At 35.8% G+C, this 16,729-nt stretch overlaps 1 protein-coding gene across 1 annotated transcript; it reads left to right on the forward strand.

Annotated features, from left to right (window-relative positions):
• Positions 1 to 9,450: 9,450 nt before the first annotated feature.
• Positions 9,451 to 16,354, forward strand: LOC132154184 (dynein light chain Tctex-type 4). Its single transcript, XM_059562779.1, has 3 exons — positions 9,451 to 10,057; positions 10,190 to 10,298; positions 15,601 to 16,354. Exon 3 carries the CDS (start codon positions 15,612 to 15,614, stop codon positions 16,290 to 16,292), a length of 681 nt encoding a protein of 226 aa, XP_059418762.1. The 5' UTR covers positions 9,451 to 10,057; positions 10,190 to 10,298; positions 15,601 to 15,611; the 3' UTR covers positions 16,293 to 16,354.
• The last annotated feature ends 375 nt before the right edge of the window (positions 16,355 to 16,729 follow it).

A 16,729-nucleotide genomic window follows, 5' to 3' on the forward strand; every position in this document is an offset into this window, starting at 1 on the left:
ATCTTTCACCCATAGAAAACATTTGGCGCATCATAAAGAGGAAGATGTGACAAAGAAGACCTAAGACAGTTGAGCATCTAGAAGCCTGTAATAGACAAGAATGGGACAACATTCATATTCCAAAACTTGAGCAACTTGTCTCCTCAGTCCCCAGATGTTTGCAGACTGTTATAAAAAGAAGAGGGGATGTTTGGGGATCTATGCAATTATAATAATCCGCAATCCATGAAGTATCATTGCCACCCTGTCTTTTTGTAGCTCATGATAACTTCAAACACAGATTCGGTGTGCACATAGACTGAGGCATGAATTATTACATGTCATGTGTCTCAGGCAGTGTATTGAATCTGTATTTTTAACAGATAGGATCATCTTTTATCAGAGTGGAAACCTAAGAAGGAACCGTGTCCTCAACAGAAATGCAGCTTGTTTTAGACAGCAGCATTTTTGGCTGGGATTGGCTGGCTTGGAGATACTCTCTTGAGGGAGTTCGGACTCATTTGAGTCCTTGTCATCAGCAGAGCACTCATGAAATCCTTGAATGAATAAAATCTCAGCTCACATATTACAGCACATACCCTGCATTTAATGTACCAGACGAGAAGGCACACCGTTCTTTGTAGATTTGACAAAAGACAGTTATTTATATTTCTAAAGGTGCAGTGTGTCTTTTACAGACTTGAACAATAAGTCATGATGCTAAATGCAGAGAGAGTCCAGACGTATCAGTCAAAATTTATAAAAAGTAATAACACAGATAAGATGAATTCTTGCTGTATCTTTCCTCCCATAAAACATTCCCTCTCAAGGCAAGCCGCCAATTTTTATGTTTTTACAACATACAGACATCAGGGAGTTTTGCTTGTCATTCCCATAAAAACTAATTTTATCTGTTGGCTGACTTAAAGAGCTCTTGTATTTCAAAGCTAATCCCCTGAAGTCATATCTCTCACCACACATCGCCTGAGAACTTGGGAAATAACCTAAAAACACAATAAGAGCCTCCTTGTTGTTCAGTCAGCCCTTAGTAGCTCTCGACCTCAGAGCCTCTTAATGGTGCGGTAATCGACTCAAAAAGGTCACGCACATGGACATCAGCACTACCACCTGCCTCCTACTGTAATGAACCAACACCACAAGAGTTACTGTGTAGGCATAGACAGTCTCACACACTGACATTAACTCAACCTACTGGGTCTAGACAGCAAATGAACAAAACTTCAGGCCTTAAAATGAGGCTTTCTTACAAGAAACTGCATTTTGGCCAAATTCAAAAGCAGCATCACAGCGTCACATAGTATACTTTATTAATTAGGCAGTTCCAGAATGCATTGTGTCATGCTTGTTGAAAGAATCCATCCTAAATGGCAGAGAAGTAAAGAGAAACAATGACTATAACATACTTTAGTATATTATATGTTCACTGTGAATTAGGCAATCCCAGAATGCATTGTGACATGCTTAGTGAATAAAAAGGTACTAAATGAGTCACAAAAATATAAATATATTTTATTCACAAAAACATTCTTCTGAAAACATTCTGCCCAGTATTTGATATGTATTTTTGAGTTTTTCAGTGCTGTGTTGTTAGCTTAGTGAAAGTGAAAGTGACGTGACATTCAGCCAAGTATGGTGACCCATACTCAGAATTCGTGCTCTGCATTTAACCCATCCGAAGTACACACACACAGAGCAGTGAAAACACACACACACTGTGAACACACACCCAGAGCAGTTGGCAGCCATTTATGCTGCGGCGCCCGGGGAGCAGTTGGGGGTTTGGTGCCTTGCTCAAGGGCACCTCAGTCGTGGTATTGAGGGTGGAGAGAGCACTGTACATGCACTCCCCCCACCTACAACTCCTGCCGGCCCGAGACTCGAACTTACAACCTTTCAATTGCGAGTCCGACTCTCTAACCATTAGGCCATGCTACCACCTGACTCTATAAAAAAAATCAGATTTATTATAAGATCAGGAGACACACCACACACACACAGCTCAAGTCAGGGTGTAGTAACACCCCTCGGCAACTGTGGTGACAGAGCAGTCAGTAGATGGACATTTCCACTATGTGGGACTGAGGGGTTGTTTCAGTATTAGTTTACTGTGGGCATATATTTGTAATATAAATAACCCCTAGGGTTAGATTTTGTGATTCTTATCAGCTTGATAAACTTACGCACTCTCATGCAAGCACACGCAAACAAACCCATACAGACATTTATACCTCCCACCATATTGTGGGAGTGGAAATAATGAGGTGGAAATATACACATGCAAAACCCATGAAACATGTTTTTAGCACACTGTGTTTAATTTAGTTTGGGTTATGACAGCATTCTCTAACACAAAAGCAGTAGTGTTTTAAAAAGTAGCATCACTAACCACAGAAAACATCTCGACATTATCATGCTTTATTCATAAGCAGTCTGGGACAGCAGAAAGTACAATAAATTCCCCAGCAGATTTCTTGTTCTCTTTTGTTGTTGTTGTTGTTGTTGTTGTTTTAAGTCATACTTTCTCTACTCTAGAAAAACGGGCAGCAGATAGTTGAGAGATGTATGGTTTATGACTGTGAAGAACAGGGGAGTTTTTGAAGAGATGCACGGGGGTGCCCCAGCCGGGAACGGCAAGAGAATTGTATTGCATTCCACTCTTCTGAAATACTTCTTATTTATTTATTTATTTATTTATTTATTTACCTTATAATAAAGTATTAAGCAAGGTAAATTAATATACATACACATATGTATACACACACACACACACACATTTGTTTTTGTGAAAAGTGGGGACATCCCATAGGCGTAATGGTTTTTATACTGTACAAACTGTAAATTCCATGGCCCTACACCAACCCTACACCTAACCCTAAACCTCACAGGAAACTTTGTGCATTTTTACTTTCTCAAAAAAACTTATAAGCGTTTTGAAAAATGGGGACATGGGTAAAGTCCTCATGAGTCACCCTCTCCTTGTAATACCTGTGGCATACCCATGCCATTATACAGAGTTGTGTCCTGATATGTCACAAAAACAAGAGCACACACACACACACACACACACACACACACACACACACACACACACACACACACACACACACACACACACACACATACATATAACTTATATGTAACTTGTTTTATTCATTCATTTACCTTGCTATAATGTATTAATACATTTTTAAAGACATTTTAAGCACAAGACCAACTATATATATATATATATATATATATATATATATATATAGTATCACATGAGTTTTTATCTTTAAGTTTACTGTAGTCTTCACATTCTATAAATTCACATTCTTCTTCATCAACTTTTTTTCTATTATTATTATTATTATTGTTGTTAGGAAAGGCCCCTTTTTGGTTTTCCTCTGACTGAGTAAAACACTTTTGCACCACCCACAGTTTCACCTCCTTGTCTTACTGTTTCAGCTCCAGTGTGAAGCGCGTGATACTCTCGTCTCCCTCGATTACATTGTCGTCAGTGCTGCACACCTTCAAAACTGAAACCTCCCGCTGTTCTGAATGTCACCTCTGAAAAACCCTGTCTACGGATCAAGCATAAACACCCACATATTTCTGTGAAAGTAGGTTCAGAACTGAAAAACTCAGCATTGACTGACAGTGTATAGCTAATAACAGTAACATGTCTCATTTTGAACTGAGCCAACGGCCTTAAGCATGAGGAGCTGAGATGATTTTGAGATGAAACCTCTCGAAGGGGTTGAATTGATTTGAATTGAATTGAGTTCAAATTGATATCTTAGACTTGAATAAGATATGGCATTATTAAACAGATTATGATTTGTTTGTGAGATGCCAAAGAGGTCAGAAGGTTGAGTCTGGTCTGTTAGGATAAAATATACTATATTTATATGTATACATCATATATATGGCTTCTCTGAATTGATTTTAATGGTTTTTTTTATGCTAGTTTTACAGAAATAACTACTTTTTGGTTTTACTTATTTAACTGTTTTTGTCCGACAATTTTTCTTCTGATTATAAAAATGTTTGTTATTATTTACAAAAAATCAATATGATTATTCTGGCTTTGGGTCACCTAAAAAGATATGCTTTTTACAGATTAAAAATAAAATAAAAAAAATCTACTTTAACTTTAAGTAAGTAACAGAAGTAAATCTCTTTGTCTAAACATGTAGGAGATCCATAAATCCACTGATGTTTTTATACTTTGACTTCAAGCCTTTGGCTTTAGTGCTGCTGTGAGGTGCATCTGGGATCCAGGCTGCCATAATAATCAGGAGGGAATGTTGTGGGAATTCCCCCTATCTGCTACTTTGGAACGTCTTATTGGTCTAGCATAATATTTGGTCCTGTAAAAAGAGAATGCTCAAAGAAAGAGAGAATGAGAATATAAAAGTTTTAAGTTAAAGGACAGATTTTGTACTTTAGTTGGATATTTTTTAATAGTACACGGACAAGGCAAAAACATTAATAAAACTAAAATAAAAAATTGTTTACCTACATGTTAATTCAAGTTGTATTTCCATTTGCATCACAATGATACATTTCCAGTCCAGATGGTGAATGAGCAGGGAGAGCGGGTCATACTGACAACAAGTTGTTAATAATTCACAGTTTAAGTAAAGATCAGCCATCCATGTGTCATGTTACATGTGAATATTAATGGATGGACTTTGTCAGCTATCTGCATATGAGAAATCAGTTTTCCCTCAGCAACTGAGCTGAATGTTGAGTCAAGGAAAAATAATTAAATAAACAGAAAGGGTCATACACCAATATAGATCACCATAAAATACTTTCCCCATCTAAATATATTTATACTCTCCAAGTACATTTTGCATTTACCAGAAAAAAAAAAGTATTGCCCCTTGAGGTATATTTTAATACACTTAGGCATTTGAAGGTGTAAACGGAATATATTTTCAATTTGAAATATACATTTCCTTAAGCTGTGCTTTTTACAATAAACATTTTGCTTATTTTACAAAGTTTACAGTTTACAATGTCAGATGAAAACTTGGGCAGCAACAAACAACAAGTAATAAGAGATGTCCACATCCTTGGCTGCTGTAGAGACATCATGCCTACAATATTGATCCTGTTAGTTAATGTTTTTGTCAAATGGGCCCGCTGCTGACACATCAGATCTTGTCGAAGTCGAAGCAGAGATTTGCAGTCAGACAAATTTTAAGGTGAACATATTGAGAAAAACTGCGAAAAAAGTGTTAAAAGTCAAAGAACTATCTGATTTACCACAGTGTGAGTTTCATCACATGTGCAATAAAGAACAATCAGACTGAAAAGGAAGTTGCCATTCCACCCCTAACCAGTTTCACATGAATTAGTTCACACTTTGCTGTAAATGTTTCTGGTTTAATGGCAGACCCCTTTCACAAACTAATACATCCTCATTTTTTGTTTTTTTTTTGAGGCGAACTAGGGGGCCTTCCCTGAAAAGTCTTCTGCACACAAAACTCTGCTTATCTGACCCTGCATTGGGCCTGTGCCGGTGTCTAGAAGAAGTCCACAACAGTCTCCCATCACCCGCCACCCACCACACAATCCCTGCTTTTGTCAGGAAACACTGAACAAGCCAGCGGACAAGGCCTTGTTTGGTCTTCAGAGTGTTTCCATGTAGTGGGACAGAGGAAGTTACAAATTAAAACCAGTCGCTAAACATCAGCAATTGCTCTTTCAATAGGACCACTTTGTGTAGATTACCATGAGGTTTGCCTTAAAGACACCGATAAATCCTAAATGGAGTTTTGTGGGATTGAAGTCATATCTGTTTGTGCTAAAGTCATCTATACCAGTGGTTCAGGCCTAATGTAAATTAGTTATATTAAAGGCAGGGTAGGTAACAAAATGTATAAAAAACTTTTTTTCCAAATTTGTTTAAACTTTATTTATATATCAATACATAATTAAAATGTAAGTACTCTGAAAAAGAAAGTATAAAAATCGAGTGTCTGTAGACCTCTCACGACTGTTTTAAAGACAGCTCATTATTTCCATTCACTCCACCCCCTCCCTTCTGGGCTCCTTCCAAAGCCTCTACTACGGCTCGCTAAGTAATGTTATGTTAGCTATATTACGCAGCTACGTGTGCTAATGACACATGCTTCATGAAAAAAATATGTATGATCAAAATACAAAAAGAAAGATTTACCTGTCCAGCAGAAATAAAGCCATCAAGGAGTCACTTTCCAGCCCCTTGAGTTCTCTCAGTTCTCGGCATCGCTGGAAAGCCACGCCGATATAAACTCGCGTTTTATTTCTTTGTTTATCCAAAGACTTTTTGTTCATTGCCTTTTCTTGTACTGTTACTGTCTTCCTTTTTTTGCCTGGTTTGCCTTCACTAACTGCATAGGCCGGTACTGTGAATTTTGCTTGCTGTTTTTCTGCCATTGTTTTGGTATTCCTAGGATCCGTGCCTCTTGAATTCCTCAAATCAAACGTGCGCGCGCAAGTGGGCAGGTCATGTGTGGCAAAAGGGTGGTTGCCATGGTTGCGAGAGAGTGACAGTCGCCTAAGCCAATCCTATGTTTCGTCCCGAAATGGAAATAATGAGCTGTGTTTAATACAGATTAAACGGTCTAGAGTCACTCGATTTTTATACTCTTTTTATCAGAGTACTTACATTTTAATTATGCATTGATATATATAGAAAGTTTTAACAAATTTGGAAGAAAGTTGTTTATACATGTATTACCTACCCTGCCTTTAACATAATCTTAAAAAAAAAACCCACTTATCTATATGCTCAGAAAATCTGACAAAATTAATCTTAATGAGATACTGGCACTTTTTTATCTTATAAGAAAACAGACCAAATATATTGATGACTCATCCTGCACTACACAGATTTGGTCCAATCGAATGCTCTCTAGTAAGAGAATGACCCGCCCCCTGACACAACCTTCAACAGTAAGAAGCAAATCATAGTTGAAAGGATAGTTAATGCAAAAAAATAGTCAAAATAACACTGGAACCCATCGACTTCATTGTATGGACAAAAACAGAAGCACAAATATTAGACTAAAAATTTTTTTTTTTGACGTAACCAAAAATAAGGGATGAGCACTTAATTCATGTGTTTGTATAAGGGACTCCGTTTATTTACACTGAAGCATATATAGGTGAAATGACCTGGCCAGCAGTGTAACAGTTTGTGTAACTCAGCAGTGACTCTCAGCTCAGCTGGAGGGAGGAAGGGTTCTGTGAGTCTGTAAGGAAATTGAGGAAGCTGTCAAAAAGAAGTGCAACTCCATTTTGTTGTGGTTTCCTGAATGTGAATCACTGGTTCGACTGCCTCTGGAAATACTGGCGAGTGGGTGACAGCGCAATTGCTCAGTCAGAGTGAGAAACGCACCCCAACTTTTTACCGTTTTACTGTTTACTCACGCAGGCTTACTCAAAACATCAAACCACTGCAATGTCAGGTTATAAGAGCTGTGGGATATTTATGAGACAAAGTCGGTATGTTTAGGTTAAAATGCAGGTGTTTCATTTCTTTTCTTTTGCCATGGTTTACAAGTTAGCAAAGAGCTAGCAAAAAAAAAAAAAAAAACTTTTTGAAGAATGTCTCTTAGGCTCACCAGGGTTGCATTTAGTTGATCAAAAATAGAGTAAAAACTGTAACATTTTATATATATATATATATATATATATATATATATATATATATATATATATAATATTATTACAAATTAAAATAGCTTTTTGATTTTAATATATTTTATTTATTTATTTTTATTCTTGTGATGGCAAAGCTGATTTTTCATCATTATTACTCCAATCAGTGCCACATGATCCTTAAGAAATCGTTCTAGTATGGGTCTGCGTTGGTGCTCAAGAAACATTTTTCATTAATATCAATGTTGAAAATAGTATTTTTCTGGATTATTTGATAAATAGAAAGTTCAAAGGCGCAACTATTTGAAATGGATTTCTTTTTAATAATGTAAAGGTCTTTACTGTCACTGTTGATCAATTTAATGCTTAAATAAAAGTATTGATTTCTTTAAAAAAAGAAACATACTAAACCCTGTCTCTTCATCATGTCATCTGCGTGCCTCACTAAGCACACCCACATGTTCTGTTTATGAAACATTGTACATTTATTTGTGATTCAGAAAAGATGTTAATCTGACACCATGATTAAAGTCAATGAAATATGCATCAGTGTAGGTCTCAATGAATAATGCAGAGAAACAGAATGCTTTGATATGATAACAGTTCAAAATATTGGTTCGAGTCTGAACATGCATCTTTTTTTAAACAATGGATTAAATATCCTTAAAAGGCAGTACCATCTTATATTTCATAGTGGAGATCAGAATCTGTTTAGCTGTTTTGAATTGACACATCTATCTACTTAAAAATCTCCCTCAAAAATTTTTCTGACTTGTAGATGGGTGTTACCTCTATCAGAAATGATCAATACTTCAGTAGATCTCTACTGTGGCTTTTACTTTTTGGGATTGTTCATTTGAGAATGAAAATTCTGTTGTTCATGTCATTCCAAATGTACATGATGATTTTTATTTTAATGAGATATTTTCACAAACTGACAGTTTAAAGTGACTATTAAGTTAAAAAAAAATGCTCAAAATGACATTTCTTTTTTCAGGTGAATGGTTTACAATCGCAAAGAATCATTTGTTTTAGTTGGTTCTGACTTTTGTGTCCTGACAAGAAAAGATTCTGGCTGATCCAGTGCTCCTCTAAATGTTTCAGTTGAGTGACATCATTAGACCCGAAGTGTGTAGTATTTAAATTGTGTAACACTAGAGCCCTCCGGCCCGCTGAGTACAGATAAAAAGTTAACCTTGGTGCTGACTTTCGTATTGTTTTTTTTAATTATTATTTTCAATTTTTGTTTTTATTTTAATAATTTTGTCATGGTTCTTTATCAGCTTCTCTAAATTATTTTTCAAATATTAATTTTTCTTTATTAAACCTATATTATTTTATTAAACCTATTTTTAACCTTTATTAAACTTAAACCTATTTTATTTCAATTAGTTGCTAAGTAATTTTTTTTTTTAATTCTTCATCTAATATTTGCATTTTATTTACTTTTAATAGTTTTAGATTGGCACTCCAACCTAACAACCACCCAAAACGACTACATAGCAACACTTAACCACCCAAAACACTGTCAATCCCTGGCAAGCATTTTGTGGCAAACATTACTTTTTCTTCTTCTGAAAAGTAAAAGTTTCGTTTCTGTACGGCAACAATCTTCCAGTTGATTTATGGAAAATGAGAGTTCTTTGTCTGTATGAAAACACAATTGGTTTTCCCCTCACAAAGGTCTTGCCTTTTCAACTGCCTCCACTGTTTGTACTTTTGGCTTATCAGCACTTTTTAAACTCCTCAAGTGTATTGATACATCTGCAGACATGTTCAGACATGCTGGAACTTGTTGACCTTTGAGCATCTGTCATTTATTTCCAACGTCCTCACAAATATCCTTGTGTTTTGCATGACTAAAATCAATATGGAGAAGAGAAGAGTTTGGGGTGGAAATGTTATCATGATTATGAACAACAACACTTTCCATTAGATGTAAAGTATTTGTCAGTGATTTTCTTTGAGATAACTCTCACATGGCTTATAGAGTTGTTTTTGGTCAAACAGCCTCCTGACTTTGCTAAGATTGGTTTAGTGAGTCAAAGATTCTGCACAGAGGTGCGTTTCATGAGCTGCTTGTGTTTGGAAGTGACTTCAGCCCTCCTTTTCCTCTTGATTGCAGTGGAAACAGATGGCTCTGCCTGATACCGCCCACTGGCAACCGGAGATCAGAACCTTTTCTCTCTCAAATACAAGAGATCAGCGTGATACACTAAGGCCCTTTGCAATGAAGCTCTACAGCACTGTTGGAAATACAAAAATGACCATACAGCAAAACATTTGCTAAACAAAAAAATTATGTTACTGGTCAAATAAATTTGATTAACCATGACTGCACTGGACATCAGCCATAATTGTTGATAAGCTAATCAGGCTGCTGTGGAAGACTAAAATAAAAGGCTTTCCATGACTACAAGTAAGTTCGTGGCAGATATCCAGGTTGTTCAATGCTCTGTGTAAATGATTGCCTGGCTTGCGGGGCATTGTTTGGTGTGTTTTCCCATGTAGCCCATTTTGATAATAATTTACGGGGCTGCTCTTTACTTAGAGAAGCACTCGCAACAGTGAGCGTGGACCACTTACTGACAGCATTAGTTGAGAAGAGAGACCCTCACTGGAATACAACAGTATTCAGATTTAATTGAGCTTCTAAACAGGTAAGGAAATTTGGGGTAACCCATTGTCATGGCGATACCAAGTTCTTCATACTAAACAAAAATTTTGGTGATTTTTAAAGATGGTTTTGAAAGTCATGTTAACACTCTTGGAATATTGAGATTGACTTTACTGCTTTTGTGTTTTGAGTTTCAGATCCCAATGATGTAAGGGTGTTATTCTAACCTATTCAAAACTTATTTGACAGCTATTTTTAAAGTTTAAATCTATCTATATGTCTGTCTGTCTATCTGTCTGTCTGTATGTCTATCTATCTCTATCTATCTAGTATATATAGGTGAATTTTATTTTTAATTCATTATAACAAAATTGATAAAATTTAGGAAGTAACAACCTATTACTTAAATATACTTTTATATAAATTCATAAATGTAAGTTTAAACAATTGTGCTTAGAGAAACTTGGGAAAATTTTTGAAGCATATGTAAATCTTTTGACTCAGGGGACATTTTAGCTTGTATATTCTTGCTGCTAATGGTGTGGAGGCTGATGGTAAGGATGTGCTCATTAAATGATTTTATCGATACCACTTTATTTTACAGTCCTGTTAGTCATGTACATACTATGTACTTATTATAGTAATTACAATAACTAGTTAATAACTAGGTACTTATCCTTAACCTATCCATAAACCTAACCCTACCCTAAGTAGTTACCTTATATTACAGTACTTTCTTAGGTAGATACACTTTAATTACACTGTAAGTACATGTAACAGCACATACTGTAAAATAAAGTGTAACCATTTTATCTGAGTGAGGATGCACAATCGCTTGCTGTTCTTTTCTAGTGACTCAGTGATGAAAGACTCATTCTCTATCTTACCCATACCTGTTCTTTTTCCTTGTTGTTTCTATTCTACATGTGCATAGAGTCGTAAACTATGGTAAAAGTTTTGGCACAAAGATTAATATCTCTCAAGAGTGTTGTGGAGGCAAAGACTGGGGAGAGGCAGAAGAGTGGTGAACTGAACTTGAACTGTGGAATATTGTTGACTAAATCTGAGTAATTTAACAGCAACTCACTGCACAAACAGGTGGGAACTTCCCTGACAGTGTTAAGAAAAGTTTCGTACAATGAAAAGAACCTTATTCTCTTAAAGAAGCTCTTCTGGTTGGCTTCCAAGAAATAGATGAAACCAGGTGCCCAGGTTAAAATCCGTTTTTAAAGGTTACAGTTGTTATCATCAACTGCAACTTAATCTAGGTCTGGACTGAATCTAGGTCTGTGGCTCGAAAACCATTCTTGTTAGTCTGGCCCAATAAACCACTCAAACTGAAACTCATATCCTATTGATAAAAAAATATTATAAGAATCAAAACCTTAGCAAAACAGATTCATAAAATGCATTTATCAATTATCAGCTAACATCTTACAGGTCTTTTTTCAGTCTTCCTGCCCTTGTGATGTTATGCCTTCACATATTTTTAAAGAGGCTTTTCTAGTTTTGAGTCAATGGGGTGGTGCCAGCCACTTTTAAACATGCTATAGTACAACCGGTGTTGAAAAAGATTTATCTTGATCAGCATGTCATGAATAATTATAGACCCATTTCAAAGGTCTTGGAAAAAGTTGTCTACTCTCAAATTTAATCTTACTTAAGCATTTTAATGTTGTTGTTTTTTTTTCTGTCTGGTTTCAGGCAATGATATAGTACTGAATCTGTGTCGGTGAAGGTTATGACATTTTACTCATTCTCGACTCTGGTTCTTGCTGTATTTTGATCCTGCTTGATTTAAGTGCAGCGTTTGACACAGTAGATCATAAAATCCTTTTACAAAGATTCAATCATGTAACTGGGTTTTAGGGCTGGACTGGTTTACCTTTTTTTTTTTTTTTTTTTTTTTTACATTATTTTTAATGCTCTAAACAATGTAAATATATGGGGAAAAACAAACTTTTCCCTTAAACTTTTTCCTTGGGCCTTAAGAGGTTAGATCTGCTTCTTCTACTTCTGTGTTCAGACCCTTTTTAAAGAGGGTGTTAATTTTCATTTGTCCATTAGGTTTTGTTTTAAACTGACACACTATTGTTTTTTTTTATACTGGATTTGTCATGTCACTCTCACAATCCCTTACTCTGGCCTGACCTTTTTATGGCCTACTAATGCAGTGAACACCTTTTGAAATGATTTTGTGGGACACAGAGCTAAATTCACAGGACCGGGACAAAATTGTAATACTGGACCCCAGGCCCCATACACTCAGAAGCATTGATTTAGTAGGCTCCCTCTAGTCCCAAGCCTGGGACAATGTTGCCGGTTGTTTTCCCCTGATGGTCAGACACCCTTTATAAGTAACACTGAGTACCACACTCCATAACCATGGATTTATGAGTGCCAGATTCAAGGGCGTAACTTTGGGTCTACCATTGGGGGGGTTAAACTCGCGGCATATTTATTTATTTATTAATTTATTGTATTATTTTCTTGTGTAAAAGGTAACATGCTAATTTGCATAATTTAATTATGCAATCCCCCCCAAAACGGGTGACTGTATTGGAGCAAACAGCAGTTACAATTCAGTGACATTGGTTCTACACAGTCCCTGGCACCCTCTGGCTTTACCTCATAGGACACTGGCAAACGAACATCTAGCCAGCCAACTCCAGTCAACAAAACAAATCATCAGCTAACTCAGTGTTTCTCAAACTTTTCTGCCATTCCCCACTTCAGAGGTAGGAAAGGGTTCCGAGCCCCACCTGTCCCCAATCACCCCAACAAAATGTTAATAAACTAGGCTTTAAGTTTAACTATTAAAATGTATTTTATTAACATCACATTTTAAAAACTTAACATCAAATAACAGCATTAAAAAATTTCAAATAAAGAAAATGAAAGTGCAATTATATTATCACTTTGCATGAAATAAGACTCAAAATTAGATTAAAAAATAATAATAATTGTGTTTGCATTTAGCTTCTGATAACATCAATACAAGTGTGGACTAACATTAACCTAGTTGTGCTTTGATTCATTTTGACACTTTGCAAAATCCATGCAAAAAGAACAACAAAAAAACAAACAAACAAACAAAAATAAAAATAATCTCAAATTGAACCAGAGGTGGTAAATTCCTAATAATGTACGTATTTTTTTAGGTATTTTAATAAGATAGATACCTAAAATACGTTGCGCATACAGCTCAAGTAATGCGATCGTTATAAAGGTGTTTGAACAACAAAACACATCCACTTGCACATATTTGACAATCGGAATATCAGATATATCCTGCTATAGCTAACACATTTGTGAAATTTTGAATAAAAAAGGAAATAAAAGCAGATCATCAGTCATTCAGCACTATTGTGGCTACGGTGTGACAAGCAATGAATGGCGCGTCTCCATGGGAACCATAAAGCGATACTACGATCAATAACGGTAGCCTTGAAATACTTTTAAACTTACGTGTGAAGAGGTTAAGTAACGTCAAGGCTTACATTTAAATGTGTCTTTGTTTTGAGTGTATGGTCAATAAATAACGGAATTTAAAAGATGGGCACAAAACCTGTTTGTCATGTTTCTATTCCCCACACTTTGAGAAACGCTGAGCTAACTTAACAGCTAACTTAAGGGTACCTCCGTTTGGTCAGGATTTTTCGTTTTTCTTTTTTTTTTTCTTTTTTCTTTTTTTTTGGCTGGTGTCGACAAACAATAAAAAATCGTTGTCTGGCTGCCTTTCAGTGTCCTTTTCATCTTTCCGTCAGCTTTCTCCAACCATTCATCCCATCGACTGCGCAAAATAGTGAACAAACTTGGTACAGAAAGCGGGTTGGGTAATACCAGAGACTTTGGTAATACCAAATCGGTGCGGTGGGCGGTGGGTACATTACAGATTATTTAAAATATGATACTATCTTTCTTGCTGGCAAATGAAATTAATAAAGAAAATGAACAAAAGTATTCATTCTGAATATTTCATATCTATTTTAATCTGAATAATGTGATGATATTGGGGGGGTTATATTAGCTGGATCTGATTTTTGGGGGGGTCATGACCCCCGTAACCCCCGTGCAAATTACGCGCATGGCCAGATTCTTGTGCAGTGGCCTATAACTAATAAAACTCAATTAACTTTTAAATTAAATCAATATAAATGCTTTTGGGTCAAGGAAACTATCTAATTCAGAAACCTGTGTCATCGAGGAAACAATAGTAAAATTTCAATTTGTGTTACTGGGAAAGGCCCTTTGTCTCATACCTGTTTGTGTACTAATTTAACCACTGAACTCACATGATCTATTTTACAGAGTTGACCATCCTGTAAGTTCACATCTTTTTCAACAAATACAATGTTGGAAATTCCCAGGAAATGATGTAATTTGTGCCTGAATGACTTACTACAGATATAATGAATAGAATACTAGAATAATTGACTTGGACTGTTTACTGTAGTGTGAAAAAAATCTTAATTTTGTGTTTTTCATTGAAGAATAAACTGTTAAACTGTGATGGGTTATATGGAATATAACTTTCAATTAAAATGCCTTATACATTTTCAGAGAAGAACAAGAATTTGTCTTTGTCCCTTGCAAAACTGCACTTTCTTTGAATTTTTATTTATATATTTTTTTAACAAAGAAATATTGTTTTTTTGGCACAATGCACAAGAATATTGGCATTAAAATGTTAGGTGAGGTGCAATGATAGTTGCTCAGGCTGGGAGCAAAGACGTTTTAGCACTGATCTTCAACCCCAAAACATTTAGAATGTAGCAGGACTGGCACACAACACAGAGTTTTATTGTTCGGAATGATAAATATCTATACTTGCAAAGCTGTAACCACCTAGAATCACCCACTGAAAACAAAAAAAGTACTAGTCTAAATGTTTGTTGGACTACATTCCAAATTTGCTGAAAATCAGCCTATCCAGATGTACTGTAGTGTAGTTTGTTTCTTTTTAAATCTGATTTAGAGAAATTTTGTATTACATCACTTGCTTACCAATGGATCCTCTACAGTGAATGGGTGCCGTTAGAATGAGGGTTCAAAGCGCTGATAAGAAACATCACAATAATTTACCAGTTAGTCCCACAATTAATCAGAAGAAGAATAAATAAATCTGCTGTACATTTTAGATGACCTGAGACTTAGAACATTTTCAGCTAATTTTATTTTTTGGGTGAAGTATTCCTTGAAAATTCTCTTTTTTGCTATAAATAAGGTGAAAGTCTATATATAATTTGATATATACATTGTGAAATGTACAGTGAAGAAACAATTAAAATCACTTTTTGAACAAGGCTATATTAATCAATACAATGTGGATTGTGTCCTCACAGATTTCTTCATCATGGCAAATCAGCCTCTACCACTGTCTCAGGAGACTTTAGCTCAGTTCAATCGCTCCATGGCCACAGAACCAGGTGCTTCAGGGCCTCCAAGGCGACGTCTGGGCTCTATCTCCACTCGCCGAAGCTCCAAAGATCAGCCCCACCACAGACCCCTATTCTTTAGGGGCATGACGGTTCCTTCTTCTGAGTTGTCGTTCTTGAGTGCCAACATCAGCAATTCTCACATCTCCATGGGCAAGCGGTTCTCATTCGCAGGCTGGCACCAGGGAGGAAGAGTGAGCTTCTCTGGACTGTACCTCCAACAACCCATCCAGGAGGTTTATGTGGAGAACACCTACAGAATGGGACCAGAACCAGGGTGCCATTTCAGTGCAACCAGGAACAAGCAGATCTTACAGGCCACTTTGGATAGTTATTTGGAAGGTGTGTGTTACAGTCCTGATAGTTGTAGCCAGCTTTGTCAGATGTTAGCAGATCTAGTTCTCAATAAGCTAAAAGATGTCAATCCACCACGATATAAACTTGTGTGCCAGGTGGTGGTCGGACAGAGTGGTAAACAAGGTATAAGGGTGGCCAGCCGTAGCATGATGAACCTCAGCACTGACAACTACACATCTGTTGTTTTCCAAAATCCCTCATTGTTTGCTGTGGCTTTAGTACACGGTATGTACTTTGAATGAAGGCTAAAATCAATAAACATATTATATACCACAACAATCACACACACATATATATATATATATATATATATATGTAAATATATATATATATATATATATATATAAACAGTAATATAGCAAAATAATATAAATTGTAAAGAAAGATTTTTTTTATTAGACAAAAAGGGTCAGTACAATTTTGTGGTTGTTTCTGAATTAAGTTTCTTACTGTATATCAAAGTTTTTCCATTTTAATACATTTAAAAAAATAATTATTAATGCTATGATGGCTAAGCTGATTTTCTAGAAAACGTGACTTCAGAATCATATATTATCTACAAATTGTAATTTTATATACACTAATTGTATATAAAGAAAATTGTATATAAGAAAATATAAGACATAAGCAATAACATGTTTTATTTTCTGCCTTTTAAATTATATATATATAGTATATG

The sequence above is a fragment of the Carassius carassius genome, chromosome 12 (genome assembly GCF_963082965.1).
Source record: "Carassius carassius chromosome 12, fCarCar2.1, whole genome shotgun sequence".
NCBI classification, from domain to species: domain Eukaryota; kingdom Metazoa; phylum Chordata; class Actinopteri; order Cypriniformes; family Cyprinidae; genus Carassius; species Carassius carassius.